Genomic DNA, 18,295 nt, shown 5'->3' on the forward strand with positions numbered 1-18,295 from the left:
CAGAAAGGAAAGAAGGACCACTTCAGAATAAAATATGCAACAACAAATTGAAATATAAATTTACAACAATTAGAACAGCCTTGACTTTTATATGAAAAACCAAAGTTAATAAACCCAAATAAGACTACAACAAAAGAACAATCAGCCATAATCTATTTAGATTAAAAAGAGAAGACAACCCTTAATTATTTTATCACACAATGGCAGTTTCCATTACTGATAAGTTTTCAAGAATAAATAAAACATGAATCTTAATGTAACAGCAACACAACATACAACATTGGAAATAAAGATCATAAACACAAGTCGTTAGAATCAAATGAAACAGAACTTGAAAACACGCAAGAATAAAACAGTCCCTTCGCACAAATCAAAGAAATCACACAAATAAAACATCCATATGTTTTTAAACTTTTGATTCAAACAAAACCAAACATGATTGCAAGTGATAAAAGCTCAAAATAAAGAAGAATTTGTAACCTACCTTTGAAGATTCTGACGAAGACTTCAACTCCTGTACCGTCTCAAGTAGTTTGATCCTCTTTCTGGTGGTAAAACGATGGAGAAGAGTGTGTGGCGGGGTTTGACGATTGGAGAAGAGTGTGTGGCTGGGTTTGACGATTGGAGAAGAGTGTGTGGCTTGGTTTGACGGCGTGACTAGGGTTCGACGGCTCGGAAGAAAAGAGAAATCGGCGTGAGATAGAAAATTTTGGAGATAAGGTTTTTGGAGGAGAGATGAAAAGTTCAGCGGAAGAGTTTGGAGATTTGGAGGCAACATGAAAATTTCCCCCAATGTTATGCACCAAAATGAAAAAAGTGCCCCTTGTTAATTTTTTATTTTATTAACTTTAATTGTAGCGTTTAGTAAGAAATTCTAACATTGGGATGCTAAATTATAACGTTTTATATAAAGTGGTATTTAATGAAAAATATTTTTTGACAAAAAAAAAGTTGAGGAATATTAGTAGCATTTTAAACAGAACGCTATATAGTGAAAAATATTAAAAGCGTTTTCAAGAAAGTGCTATCTTAATAAAGTTTAATAATAGCGTTTTTCCATGAAGTGCTATCAAAATCATATTGTCAACATTCTATAATAGCGCCTGACCATAAAGTGCTATTATAAATCTGTTTGTCTCCTTTTTAATAGCACTTTCTATAAAAGTGCTATTAAATTAGACGATACAAAATATCAATTTTGGCATAGTGTATAATGCAAGTTAATCTGAGGCAAATTCAAGTTCCATATGAGATATGCTTAATTGGATTGTTACTTTGAATATATGGTTATTTTCTTATTCATTTGCTCAAGTGCTTTTGTTTATCTGATGTTATGCTTTGAGGTTAATCCAAATAAAAGGAATGCTTATGTTGACTTCATGTCAAGTGTTGGATTCTTTATTGGTTAGATTGTTCTTGTCCTTAGCTTTTACTTTAGGCTTTAGGATAATCCCTTCATTTTTTCCGATCTTCTTAAATTTTCAAAATCCTCTCCCTCATTTTCAAAACCTTCTTTGTTTTCAAACTTACACTCTTTTTGCAATTAACCTTGACTTTGTCAAGTGATCGTCAAATATTTTCTTAAATAAATGCAAAAACATCTTAAGCATATCAAAACTCTTTCAAAAATCATAAAAAACACAAACCTCATTCAAATATTTTTCCATTTGCCTTTTCATTTTAAAACCTTTTCTCAAATATTAGGCATGACTAATCATCATAGTTGAGATGTGATTCTCCTATCTCTATGATATTGATTGATATGGTGTTGATTCTTTTCCACCTGAAATAGCTAGTGGCATACTTGTTCCTCCTCTTTCTTAATATCGTAGCTCTTTCCCTATAACAGATTGGAAAACTCAAATGTTATAGGGAAAGAGCTACGATATTAAGAAAGAGGAGGAACAAAAGCACCGTCCAGATAAATAGAAAAGTTAAGCATGTGATAACTCAAGCTCTCCCCAACAATAGGCTGAGGAGTACTATGCTATATACAAAAACCAATAGAAGTTAGAGGATTAGCAATGCCTGAGTCCATATGAGGAATGGAGAGGTTGTTGGCCTGAACCCCGGAGGCAAGTCCAAAAGGAGAGACTACCACATGTCCTTCAACTAGGGAATCTAAAGTCTCTAGAATAATACAATCATCTAAGGCCACTAGAACCTGGTTAGAATGAGACCCTGAAACCATTTGAAGAGTAGGGACCAGCTCCAGAAAAAGACCAAAATTCCCACCAATATCCAAGGAAGTAGTAGTCTCCAAAAAAAAAAAATATTTGGAAAAATGAGCTTTTGAGGGGTGTAAAAAGAAGCACTAAGGGAGTGTGAAAAAAAAGTCCAAATCTGCAATAGGCCCAGTTTGTCCCGAAGAAGGTTCGAAATCCAATCTCTCAGACCATCAATAAAACCACGTGACTCAAGCCATGAGAGAGAAGGTGACATTTGCTTGGTTGTAATTTTCGTAAAGATAGCTAGCACAGTAGGAGAGATAACACGCTGATCCAGAGAATTTTCAGTTCGAAGTAAAATGTCCGGCGTCAAAACCCAATGTTTAATCTTAGGCAAATGGTTGAGGCTAAAGAGTTAGAGAGAGGTTGGGCTTTCTCTCTCTAATATTTTTTGGATTTTATAAGAAATGTTGATAGGTTGTATGTACCAATTATTTTTTAGTAGAAGTTTCTATATATTTATTCATTTATTTTAAAAGGAGTTTTCTATGTAAAAATTGAAGAGTTATATTAAGTATGTCACAGCTAAAATACGATTTTTAATGACCGAATTTTAATTTTGGTCTCTAATTTTTTGGTAATAGATTTTGGGGATAGATATTTTTATATTCATTTAATTCTCTTAATTTTGCTTTATAAAACTCTAATTTATTTTCAATTTCTAAAAGGTGTCTTGTAGTTCTTTTATTTTCAAAATCAACTCCTATTATTAAATAATAATCTAGTCTATCATATAGTATTTTTATTTGACCTCTTGTTCTCTTAATTAGATCATTAAGTTGTATAATTTATAATCTTTCGTTAACTATACTTATTTTCTAATTTTGAAATTTTTTATATTTTTATTTATATGTCTAATTTTATTTTATTTGAATCTTAGTGCTATGATACCAAAAATGATACCTCATTATTTATTGAAATAATTTTATAATTTATTTTTATTAGCTTAATCATCATCGAAATAGTCCCAAATTTCATCATTTTCTATTAAAGCCAAATCTTTTATAAATTCATCATCATAAAAACTTTCAACTACTAAAATATGATCTATATCACTTTCTAGTGCATACTCTATTTCATTTTCAAAAAGTATAGCTTGTGCACATAACTTCCCATATTCTTTACATATTTTTGTTTTAAAATCATTTGGTAAAGTAAATTTCCAAATACATCTTAGTTTTTCATAAAAAAAATTCTCTTTATTTTCTATCTTATTAAAATAAGTTATATCTATTTCTTTTATTTTTATAACTATTTCTTTTTCTTTTTTCTTTATACTAAATTCATCAATAATCTTTTTGTTTAAATTTATAGTCTATTTTTTAAATAAGTTGTTAAGTCTTTTCCTTGATTTGAAAGTTTATCAATATCACTTTCTTCAATTTTTTCAGGTTCATAAAATCTAAGTGATTTTGGTATTTGATTTTTTCTTAGCTCTAATAACTTTGATTTATTCAAAAAAGTTCCAAGCTCAGTTATTTTACTTTTCTTTGGATGATAAATTTTTCCTATATCTTCAAAAAGACTTGGAATATCAATTCTATTATTATTTCTAAAGGTAATACTATGGTGAGAATTAGTTAGTGCATAATTAACACAATAAGTGATTGAAAATATTTTTTCTCCCGAACTCATTAAACTTCCTCTAAGAAATTTGTGTTCAAGGGTTAAAGTTTGATATAATCTTTGTGTATTTAAAGGTATTCCGATATTTGGATGTATTTCAAATTTTAGTTTACCATAAGCTAAATTTCCTTCTACAACTCCAAATATTTTATCTACAGGGTTTGTTATTCTATCGTCCTTTAATATTAACTCTACTGGAGAATTTATTCCTTTTTAAAAAGTTGCTTTGATTAATACTTGTATTGCTCCTATATGAATATATCCTATTTTATTTCTATGTTCATCTTTCTCTATATTCTTCCTGAGTTCCAAGAGTTTCTTTTTATTTAATAGTTGTATATAAGTATGTCCTTGAGCATCTTCTATGTCAGTTGATGTTTCATTAACTATTTTACCATAATATATAATATTATCCTTTTGGTTAAATCTCTTTATTATTACTCCAATTCTAACTTTACCTTTTATATTTGCATCCTTTGTTAAATCTAATTCTTCCTTTTGTATTTTTTGAAATAAGGTTGGATCTACTAAAATACATCCTTCATAATTTCCATCCTCTTCAGTAATATTTGAATGTTCAATATCATTTATCACTTCTTTTTCCATTTTTATTATACTAAATATATAATTTTATTATAACACTTGATAAAAATTAAGTAAACATTGTAATTGTACCTGATCATAATTTCTCGTAATTTTGATCCACCACTACTTCCGTAGCTTTATGTGAGATAGTTGATTAATTGATATATGTATATGATAGTAATTGAAAGATTCATGAATAAGTGGAAATATAATTTTATTGATAGTAGTTTTGATACAAGAAAGCACACGAAAGATGATAAGTTAAATCCTAAAGAATTAGCATATGTTTCAAAAATGAAAGTTACACAAAGTTTTTGTTTTCAACAACCTGCTTCATACCATTGTAGAAGCACTTATTTATAGTACTATTCATCTATAGTACTACACTAAATAATTGTACTTAAAGACTACATGGCAAATAGTTACATCCTTATCCTTTTATCAAAAGTGTTCCTAAGTATTTGGTTCCATGTTACCACAAGACCATTAAAGCCTATGCATTTAGTGTTCCACTATTGCTTCATCTTTATCTTCTTCATTAAGGAAAATTGAATTTTCTAAACACTGAGCAACTTCTATGGTATTCTTTTCTTTCACATACATGATTTTTATTTTTCTTTAAACTAGAACATAAATCATTTAGGACACTTGGATTATAATTCATTACCTCTGTATTAAATGCATAAAATGGAAACTCATAAGTTGTCAATAAGTGAACATCTCTATCTTTTAGTACTTTCCCACTTGTCTTGCTTAAGAGTATGATGTTGGATGCTTTGTATAATACTTTTGCACATGAATTCTTTCCAATAGCCTGACATTGGAAAAATATACTTGAAAGTTGGTTAGATAAAATTTTATTTAATTGCTCATCATCATACATTTTCTCATTAGATTCATATCTTAGAGGAAATTGATTATTACTTACTCCAATGAAGACAAAGTGCTTTGCAGGCTGATTTGTTTTGAAATCCGAAAAAGCTGAGTAGAACTTCATATAAATATTTCTTTCTGCAGTAATATTCTTTTTGAAATTTTGGACTGCTTATTTAAAATTATATGAGAATAGGCTAATTTCTTCAAGATTTTTACTAAAATAAAGACGTTCAATAAGTCCAAATTGGAACATATTGAATTTTAGTAATAACTGAGGTGCTCCTAGGATAATTACAACTTTTACTCCAAAATTCCTTATATCCACCATATAAAAACAATTGTTTTTTTCCTTTTCGGTCCAATGAGTAAGTCTTTTGAGATTCTCCTTGAATTTTTCTTTGAAGAATTTGTTTTAATTTCCGTGCTCCTTGCGAAACATAATTGGCAAATTATCTAAAGAAGAAGGAATTCTTTCTAAGATTTTAATTGATGTTCTTTCTGGTGCATTATTCTTTGTTGTCTTTGAAAAAGTTCTTGGACTAAGATAAATTTCTTTTCTTGATTTTTCTAATTCTTTGTGATCATTCATTGCCTTTTCAGCTTTTTCTTTGGTGGCATACACTTTATAAGTAACTCCCGAGATTTTTGTACAATGAGGGGCTGCTTTATACCATTAATCATAAATTCCTGGAAATAGTCCATTAAACACCACATACCATTTATCGAGTTCTTTTATTTTAATTTCTTCAAGTGAACTTTTTCCTCTAAGTTGAGATTTTAAAATTTCTATTTCTTTTTCAATCAATTCCACTTCCTTTCCAATCAGTTCTTACTCTTTTATTTTGTGGATTTTGAGTGCTTCTTTTAACTCTAATTGTTGTTTTAATATTTCTTCCGCGCCTCGTTCCATTCTCTTGAAAGTATATCTGCAAGGACGTTCTTTTTACCTTTAATGTAAGAAATTGAGTAATTATATTCGGCTAATTTCATTTTCTATCTTATAAGTCACCCTTGCTTGTAAGTTCCTTAATGATTAATATTTTTGAATTCTACAACATAAGTATAATCAGTTCTAACAATAAATTCTTTATCACGAACATAAATTCGGTGTTTTTCTAACATCTGAATTAATGTTAATGTTACTTATTCATGAGTAGGATAAATAATTTTACTGTCTGAAAAGGTTCCAGACATATATCTATATAGTAATTCTTTCCTTTGGCCAGGAGGATTTGCCTTTATAACACCACCCCAACATTCGTTAGATGCATCAATTTCAATAATAATGAGATCATCATCTGATGGATGATATAATTCTGGAAGATCTCGACATAAATATTTCACTTTAGTAATAAGTAATTCGCCATCTTTGGTCCACGACCAAATAGTATCCTTCTTAAGTTTTTGTTGAAGTAATTTTCTTTCGGCCGCAAGATTTTTAATAAAATCTTCATTTGAAATATTTGTTAGTAATTCAATAAATCTTTGCAATTCTTTTTTGTCTTTTAATTTAGTAGGAAAATTTTGAAGTTTTTCTAATACATGTTTTTGCATTATTATTTTTCCCTTTTCAATTTCTAATCCTAAATAATTAATTTTATTTTGAGCTACTATAGCTTTTTTCTTACTTAATACTACTCCATGTTCTAAACACTTACTAAGTATTAATTCTACCTTTTTAAAATGGTCGTTTAATTCTTTATTTGAAAAAACTAATATATCATCAATATAAATAAGCCAAAAATCCTCGAATTCTTTAAGGATAGAGTCCATTCTTCGTTGGAAAATACCTGGTGAGTGTTTCATTCTCACTGGAGTACATTCCACTCATATTGACCTCAAGGGCAACTAAATGGTGTTATGTCTTTAGATTCTTCTGTTAATTTTATTTGGTATAATCCAAATTTACAATCAAAAGTACTAAACCAATTCATATTTCTAACTCTTTCAATAATTAGATCATTTCTTTGAAGAAAATAAGCATCACCTTCCATATCATTATTTATTTGTTTATAATTAATTACCATCTCTCTCTTTCCTCTTTTAATCTCATTATGATTTTCAACATAAAATGTTGGTGCTGAATGTTTACTTTTTGATGGTCTTATTAATCCTTTTTCACACATTTTGCTTAATATCTTCAACAAATTCATCTCTATCTTGTTTTATGTATATCATAGGTTTACATTTAATTTCATTACTTGGATCTTTTAGTTTCAATTCAGCTAATTCGATATTTTTATTATTTATTGTAGGATCTAGTGGATTTTCACTACACACTTTATCTAATAACTCTTCAATATGTGCTGGTATTTTACTTCATGGTTCTAAATTAATTAATGCATAACGTATTTTTCTACAAACTAAATCCATAATTTCACCATATTTTAGTCTGGAGAGCTTTGATTATTTTCTTGAATAAATTGTTTGAGATGAATGAGTAATAGGAATATCTATTATTTCTTTCATTTGTTTTCCTTTAATATATGGAGCCTTAATTGATATACACTCTAAGTATTGGAAAAAGGGTGCATATAATCTTAGGAAATTATTTCTAATTATCATATCTAACCCTGTTTCTTGTTGGTATATTGTAGTTAATAAAAATAATTTAGTTTGAATATTTAAAGTAATTCTTGTAGCTACCCAATTTAGTGGATGTATTGACCCATCTGCTATTTAAATCTTTAATGGTTTTTCCAGTCTTTTCCGTTTACTAAATAATTCTCTGGTTGCTATATAAATACTTGCTCCTGTATTTATATATGCTTCAATTTCTTTGTTTTCTTTTTCAATTTTAATTTGGATATATGTACTATTCAAATTCTGTTTCTTCAGAAGATAATTTATCTTCTATGTATTCATATACACTACAATCATAATCACTTAGCTCATCTTCTAGAGGTTCTAAATTATATATTTTATATACTTTCTTTATTATTTTTGATTTTTCTTTAAGATATATTTCCTTTTTTGTTTGATATTCATTGGCATAATGACCTTCTACATTGCATATCCAACATACGTATTCCTTTTTTCTTTTAGGACAATATTTTTTAGGTGTTTGTTTCCTCTTTCTAAAATACTTTTTTCTAATATTTTTATAGGCCTTTTTTCTTGGATAAGTTTTTCTTAATTTATGTTTTCTTTTATAACTTTTTCTACTTCATTGATTAGAACCATAATTTCCTAGTATCTCTATCTATGGTATATCACAACAAAGTGAGGTTCTACCTCTATTTAATTGTTTACCTCTTGTACTCTTTATGCATTGTCGTATTAATTCATTATATAGAATTTGAGTAATTCCTCCTAAGTTATCACCTATTTCAATTGGTTGAGACTTCCATATATCTCTTATTTTTTTACTAAGTGGGTATGGTAACTTGGATATAAATACTCCTCTATATATTTCCCTAGTTTCACTATCTAGTACATAATAGTATTTTTATACTCACAAATGAAACTATCTATTTCACACATATTACATATCTGCACATTAATGCCTACTTTTTACATGACCAAAGACATTATTCACCATAGATCTTGTGTTGAGTCTCCACAACAAAATGAGAGAGTTGAACGCAAGCATTAACATCTCCTCAATGTTGGTAGAGCTCTATTATTTCAATCCAAACTTCCTAAATCTTTTTGGTCATATGCCATCTCCTATGCTACATACATCATCAATAGAATACCCTTCTTGATGTCAATCAGATTAAAGTTTTTAAGTCTTTATGCTTTTCGTCCCCACTACAAAACCATTGAACCAAACTTTCTTGTAGAGCAAGAAAATATCTATTTCTTGGTTACCAACTTGGTTTCAAAGGATTTGTGTTACTTGACCTTTCCACCAATGAGATCTTTATTTCTAGAAATGTAACATTCTATGAACATATTATATCTTACCACTCTCCTCCTACTGATTCTTCTCCATCCTGGGAATATTTTAATGATATTTCCAATTCTACACAAAGCCCTAACCCTGCCACTTTACTTAGTACAAATATCACTCATCCCTCCACCTCTACAGATATTTCTACACCCTCTACTTATACTGATCACCTTACATCCCCCAATACTGAAACCTTTTCTGATATTACTAAGAACCCTCCCAACCCTCTACATCTTCGTACTTCCTCCTGAACCAGACACTACCCTCCACATCTGCAAGACTACGTTTGTGCATCATTTCACGATGCCCCTTACCAATCATCCTCAGGTACACCTTATTCTATTTCTAATTTTCTATCTTATTCTAACCTTTCATCTGCTTATCGCCATTACACTTTTTCCATTACCACACACATTGAGCCCAAAACCTTCAAGGAGGCAAAAAAAAATCGAATGCTGGAGACAAGCTATGAAAACTGAGTTAGATGCTCTCAATAATACTGGCACTTGGACAATCGTCGATCTTCCATCAAATGTCAAACCAATTGGTTGCTGGTGAGTTTACAAAATCAAATATCATGCAGATGGTAGCATTGAAAGGTTCAAAGCGTGCTTAGTTACAAAAGGCTATAATTAAATCGTGGGTTTAGACTACACAGATACATTTTCACCAGTTGCCAAACTCACAACTTTGAGGCTTTTATTAGCTAGCTCTGGCCTTAATCAACTCATGGAACCTACATCAGCTCGATGTCAACAATGCATTTCTTCACGGAGAATTGCATGAAACCGTCCACATGACTATTCCTCCGGGTGTTACTACGCATAAGAAAAACCAAGTGTGCAAATTATCCAAGTCTGTATACGGTCTTAAACAGGCAAGTCGCCAATGGTATGATAAGTTGACCTCATTACTTGTATACCACAAATATCACCAAGCTACTTCAGATCATTCCTTGTTCGTCAAGTATTCTAACACCAACATAACAGTTCTTTTAGTCTATGTTGATGATGTCTTACTTGAAGGGAATTCTCTTGAAGAGTTCACATTTATCAAGAACACATTACATGCAGCTTTCAAAATCAAAGATCTATGCATTTTGAAGCATTTCCTTGGATTTGAGGTTGCACATTTCTCCAAAGGCATTTCACTTTGTCAATGTAAGTACTGCTTAGACCTTCTCGCGAATTCAGGATTACTTGGCTCCAAACCTGCTTCAACCCCCTCTGATCCTTCCGTCAAGCTTGGTTTTGACGATGCTGAACCTTTTCCTGACATCCCAACTTATAGGAGACTCATTGGACGCCTCATATATCTTAATACCACCCGTCCTGATATCACGTTCATCACTCAACAGTTAAGTCAATTCCTATCAAAACCCTCCATCACACATCATAACGCTGCATGCAGAGTTCTTAGGTATCTCAAGTCTTATCCTGGTAAAGGCTTATTCTTCCCACGCAGTTCCAAATTATGTCTGCTTGGATTCTCGGACGCCGACTGGGCAGGTTGCAAAGACACTCGACGCTCCATATCTGGCTCCTATTTCATCCTTGGCCAACCCCCCATCTCGTGGCGCACCAAGAAGCAACAAACCATATCCAGATCTTCATCTGAAGCCGAGTATCGTGCACTTGCCGCTGCCACCTATGAACTTCAGTGGCTCCTTTACCTTTTTCGTGATTTGCGTATTACTTTAGATAGACCACCCGTTCTATATTGTGACACTTAAAGTGCTCTTCATATTGCAGCTAACCCGGTTTTTCATGAGCGAACCAAGCACTTGGAGATTGATTGCCATATCGTTCATGAAAAGTTTATGGTTGGAGTTATGAAGCTTCTTCCTATATCTTCCAAAAGCCAACTTGTTGACTTTTTCAACAAGTCTCTGCTACCACAGCCTTTCAATTTTCTCATGTCCAATTTGAACTTCATTAACATTTATCAAGTATCAAATTGAGGGTGGCTCTTAACTGTAATAATTGTTTCTGTTATTCAGTTACCAGTAGTTATGCTACTATACAACTTTTCCACATTAGCTTAGTATGCAGACTTCACCTTGTATATATACCATACTATAGCTCTAATCAATGTATGAGGAATTTCACTATCTTTCTATCTTCTGCATTACCTTCAGTTCATAATAAGTTGGTTTACTTCTTTTGTTCTAAGTAATATTTCTTCAAAATCTTTTAATGTTATACTTCTATTACATTCTTCATGTTTTAACAAAGTATCTAATTGATATAATAGAATTTTTCTAATTTTTTGAATATTTATATCTTCATCAATTTCTTTATCTCTATTAATTTCATCAAGGGTTTCATATATATTATTTATTTCATTAAGACCATTTTTTATTTTATTAAATGTATAATCTGCAATTTTATTTGTATTTTCTATTAATAATATAATATTTTTATTTATTTCATTCATTATATTATTTAAATCTTTATACATCACATCAATTTCTTCAGATAATGACATTATTTTAAATTTCTGTAGCTATTTTAACTTTTTCTAGTAATGTATATTGCCTATATTCAGTAATTTTATTGTTCCAGTTCTACAAGAAAGAGATTATTTAACAACATCAAATTTTCAGTTGTGTCAATGAAGAAAATGAAAATATATTCCAGTAGCTTTTTATTTTGTCACTTTCAAGAAGAAAAAACACGACGATGAAGCAAAATTATAATCCATACAAGAAAACATCATTAACAACAGTACATACTGACTGTAGTAGGCATATGGTAATATTCCTTTAGAATGTGTAAACCAAAACACAAACATGAAATACTATAGATAGCTACTGCATATTCTTAGTTAAGGCAGCAGCAGCACACTTTAAATTCATACATAATTAGTTGGTGCGATTACACATGATCAGATGAAGAAATTGGAAGTTGTTGTGTCTCAATTTGTTTCATTGTAACTGATGATGGTGGCATAGTAGTTGTGGCTGATGAATTGTCTTTCGCTTTACCCCACACCACAAAATAAAGACCCATTGCAATAATCACAGCTCCAATGATACTATCATTCATAAAAAGAGTACATTATTCACCAAATTAACAAACATGTGTAATAAACCATTACGTGTTTGAGAGCATGCAAAATTTAAAATTAGATAACACAGTTAAATTATAACTAGCGTATTCAAAGCCTAGAAAAAATTATAAGAAGTCACATAAAATCACTATTTGTTTTGTCACCAATTCAAAAACTAATATTGGTAATAATTACATGGTTAAGTAAACTTTTAATTGTGACAAAAGAAAGATTAGTAAGATATACCTGCCCAAATGGAGTTGTTCTCCGAAAAGAAAGGAGCCCAAAGCACAAGTGATGATCATACATAGAGGATTAAATGCTGTGAAAAATACTGGGCCTCTGCTTTGCAATACCAACCCTTGCACATAATATGTTATTCCTGATGTAACTATTCCCTGTAATTTTTAAGTTTCATTCAAAATAATTTTTTGAGGTAACTGTATTTAATAAAATAAAATATTTATTTTGATATTAAATTTCTACACTTACATTGTATTCACAAATACACCGTGAATAGTAATATTCATAGTTTTGATTTATTATTACAATTTTTTTTCTCAAACAACGTAATACTTTTAAAATTTAGTTACTACTCTCTCTGTTCTAAAATAAATGTTACATTTGTAAAAATTATTTGTCATGAAATAAGTATCACTTTTAGTTTCCAATATAATTTTAGTTTTTATCTTCCAATTGTACCCTCTAATTAATACTCTTTATTTACTATTTCTCCGACATCACAGTAATGATGATAAGAATATACCAATAACAAATAAGGATAATTTGGTAAAATTATCATTCTCTCATGAATTTATTATATTTTCTTAATCTATGTGAAATTGTCAAGTATGACATTTATTTTGGAACGGAGTGAGTACTATTTATAGTTTAATTAATATATATTTGAACATTAAAAATGATTTTATGTAAAAAAAAGTAAAGTTGTTTAATTGTGGGAAATGAGTTGAGTAACATAGTTTATAATTTGGTTATAACTTATGAGTAATAAATGATAAATAAATTCAGTGGTTATTATCATATATTTTTATGGTTAATATAATAATAAAAGTGGTTAATAAGACAACATTATATTTGTGTTACTAAATAATATTTTTATTTTAGAAAAAAATTGAAAAAAACAATGCACTGCTTTGGTATAACTTATAAGTATTTAGTATCAAATTTGATGTATAAGTAGCAATGCTGAAAATAGAAAGGACCATAGAGTTATTAAAAGACTTGACAAATAAATTCAATGTGAGTAATAGAGAAAGCACCGTGTAGAGAGGGCCATAGAGTCTTAAGTTCCAACCAAGAGCCCAAACCCCCGCACCCGAGTGGTGCTCCGCCACCAATGCCACCGCGCTACTTTGCAAAGCACCAAGGAAGCAAATTAACGTAGACAATGACATTTCAGCCGGATATTTTTTCAGCGTTATGGACTGCCATTCAAAATTCATATTGTGTTATACAACATGATGGATGATGGATAATTGATGATACGTATCAAATTTGAATAACAACCAAAAATAAAAATAATAGTAATATATAGTTGCCTGTAATATAAAGAAAGATGACCAAGCGGAACAACCCAATAATATAAAGAGTGTTCCTGAGACCCAATGTTTAACAGTTTGAGTATCGTGACTTCCAGCATGATGATGAGATGTGTTTGGAGAATAAAAAAGGTGGATTTGTGGGCCTTTGTAAATTGTCATCAATAATGCCCCTGCAAATGTTACTAATGTCCCAATCACCTTTGCTATGCTTCGTATCTGCTTAATATTTACTTGTTCAATCCTGATAAATGGTGCTATAAGATTAGTTTTTTTTTTAAATGATTATAGTAATAATCATCTTTTATTAGGAGTTACCTGAAAATTACGGCTAGGAAAAAGGTTATAGAAGGCACAGTATTCAACAAAATAGATGTAAATGAAGCTGATGTATATTGCATTCCCAAGAAAGTGAATCCTTGATCAATCACTGGCCTACATTAGTACCAAATGGTATACCATACATTATTATTAATTATTATCAAACAAATTTTCTACGTCGTGCACGTAACTGAGACAACATATTACACTGTTTACTCACTTTGTGTTTTGGTATACATGCACCTATGATTGATTAATAAATTTAAAAAACATAGAATAAACATAAATTTGTACTCAAAAGTTATATCATTCTACTATCTCAAACTAAAGCATAAATGAGGGAAAAGGTAGGCTCCGAAATAAGCCCGTTCAACTAACAGATATCTATAGCTTAGCCTACACAATCTCAGATAATTTTTATTTAAATAGAAAAGACGTAGACTTTTTTAATTAATTTATTTAGTTAGAAAAGTTTAAACACAAGCCATCAAATTTTTTTTTAAAAACTATTAGATCAGTCTATTTAAATAAATTTATTATTATTTTATCTTATATTTTATAATTTAAATTTAAATACAAAAATAAATATTAGTAATCTTAAAAAACTTATGAAATTAAGCTGAAAACCCTTATAAACAATGTCATAAGTTGTTTTTATAAAGTGTATCAAATAAATAGTATCACAAAACTAATAATAATAGATAAATTCAAATAAGTCAATGCAAATAACTATTTACTCTCATTGATCTTTTAATTTGTTAGCTTATTTAAAAATTAGTTAAATTGTTAACTTACAAATGTTTAAATGAAATAAATTTTTAAGTAAACTAATAGGTCAATAACCATTTGAAACAGCCGGATTCAAGACTAAAAATAAATTTATAATAAGTTACAATTCAAACCTAAACTTTAAATTTTTTAAGAAAAGTTGTAGTTAATGACAAGCTAATTTTAAGGGAGTTTTTGTTCAAAGTTGTGTAAACAGAATAATATTTTCTTAAAAGTAAAAATTTTCCATTCAATTATTTATAATTATAACAAATAATAGAGGTGGTAAGGTAAAAAAAATTATCATTAAGTTAGTGCATTTGAACTAAATCATTAGTTTATTTTATATTTTGAATAACTTGTAATTAAAATATAAATTTATAGAGGTTTTCTTTTTATTTCTATACACATATCATAAAATTGGTAAATTGAAATTGTGAAAATAACAGTGAGTGCCATAAAGAAATTATTGAAAAATTCAAAAAAAAAAAAATTATGACAAAAAGAAATACTTACATATAAACGTACATATATCAATATTCTTAAAAATAATCAATAAGAAGATAAAAATTTTTAAAATCATGGAGTGGTTGTGATAATGAAGGAGAAATAAATTTTTATTTTTTAATTAATTAAAAAGTTGTGATTGGTTGTTTGTAAAATCAAGTGTTATGTTTGTGTCTATCTAACTATTTTTCTAATGAAATTATGGTATTGGAAATTAAATTACTTAATTATTTAAATAAAGAGTTTGATTTAAAGTTCTTAAATGATATTCTAATAACACTCAACGTTATGTACAATTTTGGTTGTGATTTTTTAAGAACTGATGTTGATAAATAAAATATTAAAATTATTTTAAAAAATATAAATATTTAATTGAAATACCTCATGATAAATATTTCTATTTTAAAATACTATCTTTTAAAATATGTATCCTTAAAATGTTTCTTAGATTGTTTAGAGTATACTGTATATATGTAGCTTCATAGATAGACTTTAGATCATTACTCCAAAAATGCTAACGCCATTATCTGCAAAAAGACTGAGATAGTCATCTTTGGCCTAACTTTCCTGCAAAATTGTAAGAAAAGTGGTTATAGTAAATAGGAAAAAAGTTATTCAAGACAAGGAAAAAAAAAGTTAATTCCACTTTTATTAAGGTTATACGCTAGTCCTTTGAAAGGAAAAGCCTACTACATTTGCTTTTGAAAAGTTAAAGTTATTAAGAGCTGATTGATTCGTGAGAATTTTATATACGCAAGAGAATAAAGTAGTTATTATATTTATATAATTTAAGAAATAGAGACAATGATAATTTATAGGCTATATTGTAGTTTATTCTATAAAAAAAAAAAAGAAGAGAATAATTAGGGACTATCACCTTTCAAAAAACCATGCAAAAGGAGCAAGTGTAACTGCAGCAATGATATTACGATAAACAATGAACACAAAACGACTCATTCCAATATTGAAACTGGCCATGGAGAATAGGACTGCTCCTGCAAACCCAAATTGAACTGCAACCGTTAACACATAAGGCTTTGCCTTACTGCCAAAACTAGCAAAAGCTATCTTATCCATTTCTTTCTATTCAACAAAAAATATTGATATTGTTTAGAGAGATGGTTTCAAATGTATGAAGTAGCCTTCCTTATAAATACTAATAATTGTGATAAGACCTAATCCATTAGATATAGAAAAATGATAAGTAATCCATTGAAGAGTCCAAGGTAAAAAAGTTTTTTTTGCTTTTTCTCAATCAAATATGAAAGTTAAATTATTTAGTGGGAGTATATGCAGCAAACTTTCCTTGATTGAGATGACTCCCTCACTAATTAATTAACTACTTTTTAGTCAGATTACACTTTAGATTAAAGCAATCAAAACCTAGCATATTACAACAAATATTTTATTTCCTAAAGAAAATTTATATCGGTTAACTAACTCAGTTTAACTAACTAGCTAACTGAGGTACAGTCTAGATAAGGATTGGAAGAGATGTTAATATGAGAGAAATACACTATGAGAGAAATATATTGTTGACCTAAACTTTCCGCCATGGATCCCAAATACACATTTTTTTCCTGAAACATTCACATCTCCTATTATCAATATCCCGGAAATTTCAAGCAAGCCAAACAAGTTGTTTGTAGAAGCCCTATGAAATGTCTGCACATCTCAGTTTTTTTTTCAATAGGCAAATTTAATATAAGGGAGTATAAGGGATACTCCGCCCACGAAAACAAACACATACTACCTTTTTATACAGACGAAGAATACATCACTGGTCTTGAATCTTGTAAACATAACCTTCACGCAAGAATTATGTGGCCAAAAGGTTCTTCCCCCTTAACGGTGGTTCAGCTATGCACCAAGTTAGAGGCGCCGTGGAGCTCGATTTTAAAATGGAGCATTGCCTGTCTAGGTAAGAGTTTTTTTGAATTCACTATCTCTAACCTGGAAGATGTTAGGCGTGTCCGTTCTATGCCCTCTTGGAATATTAGCCTAGTTATTCTAAAGTTGTTCCCTTGGACGAGGGATTTCATTCCCAACAATGCTACCACACCTCAGCCAAGGTTTGAGTTAGAACTCACGACCTCTCTCAAGAGTATTGGCGCCCCCAAATCATTTTTTCAATCGCAGATAGTTTAGGAACCCCAATTTGTATTGATTCGACCTCTAATAGACCTCTGCTGAAGGGATCTTTTGGCCATTATGTTCGCGTCATAGTAGATATTGAACTGGTGAATGATCTGAGTGACAAAATTCTTGTCAAAAGAGTACGATATGCCTTCTTCATTGACCAAGAATACAAAAAAAATTCCAGACCTGTGTCATTACTGTAAAGCCTTAGGTCACTTTGAGGTCAACTATAGAAGGAAATCTCAAAAGGTGAGTAGAGAGAATGGTAGAAGTATTGTTCAATTGAAATCTGAAGTTGATTACAGAAAAAAGAGAAAGAGAATTATTTTGAAGAAGAGATCTGGGATAGAGGAAAACAAAAACAGACTTCTGGAGCAAAATCCAGTGGAGTGAATAAAGACTTAGGCAAAAAGCATAATGACACTGCTATAATTATTTCGGAAGGGACCAAATCTGACATGGACTCTCCTTTGGATAATGGCAATTTGAGAGATGTTAGAGTGACTTAAGCTCTGAAAACTCAGAGTTTGGTGATGCTACTAAACTCATCAATATTGAAGATACAACCATTGTTTCTAAGGATACGAATTCATATTTCTCAAAGACTTTTGGGCTAACATGGTAGATTTTAAGGAAGATTCTATTAAAGAAGTTTTTTTCTAAAAATGAAACTAATCATTTCTAGCTAGTTGTCTCCAAATCTCAAGTAGAGAAGAAAAGAAATAAAGGAAATATGTTCT

The 18,295-nt window shown here is 29.8% G+C and overlaps 1 protein-coding gene across 2 annotated transcripts in view; it reads right to left on the minus strand.

Moving 5' to 3' along the window:
* Nucleotides 1–16,576, minus strand: part of LOC131662007 (WAT1-related protein At4g08290-like) — a 45,029-nt gene extending 28,453 nt beyond the window's left edge. The window contains exons 1-7 of one of the 2 annotated variants that reach the window (XM_058931676.1): nt 16,294–16,575; nt 15,921–15,983; nt 14,139–14,255; nt 13,821–14,064; nt 13,542–13,706; nt 12,508–12,659; nt 11,893–12,246 (exon numbers count right to left, since the gene is read on the minus strand). In XM_058931676.1, coding sequence (XP_058787659.1) covers nt 12,087–12,246; nt 12,508–12,659; nt 13,542–13,706; nt 13,821–14,064; nt 14,139–14,255; nt 15,921–15,983; nt 16,294–16,493 — 1,101 coding nt within the window. In that variant the 5' untranslated portion in view covers nt 16,494–16,575 and the 3' untranslated portion in view covers nt 11,893–12,086. Of the gene's footprint in view, nt 1–11,892; nt 12,247–12,507; nt 12,660–13,541; nt 13,707–13,820; nt 14,065–14,138; nt 14,256–15,920; nt 15,984–16,293 lie in introns of those variants that run through there. The other variant, XM_058931677.1, reaches the window with a different exon arrangement.
* Nucleotides 16,577–18,295: the final 1,719 nt, after the last annotated feature.

Source organism: Vicia villosa, linkage group LG3 (genome assembly GCF_029867415.1).
Source record: "Vicia villosa cultivar HV-30 ecotype Madison, WI linkage group LG3, Vvil1.0, whole genome shotgun sequence".
NCBI lineage: Eukaryota > Viridiplantae > Streptophyta > Magnoliopsida > Fabales > Fabaceae > Vicia > Vicia villosa.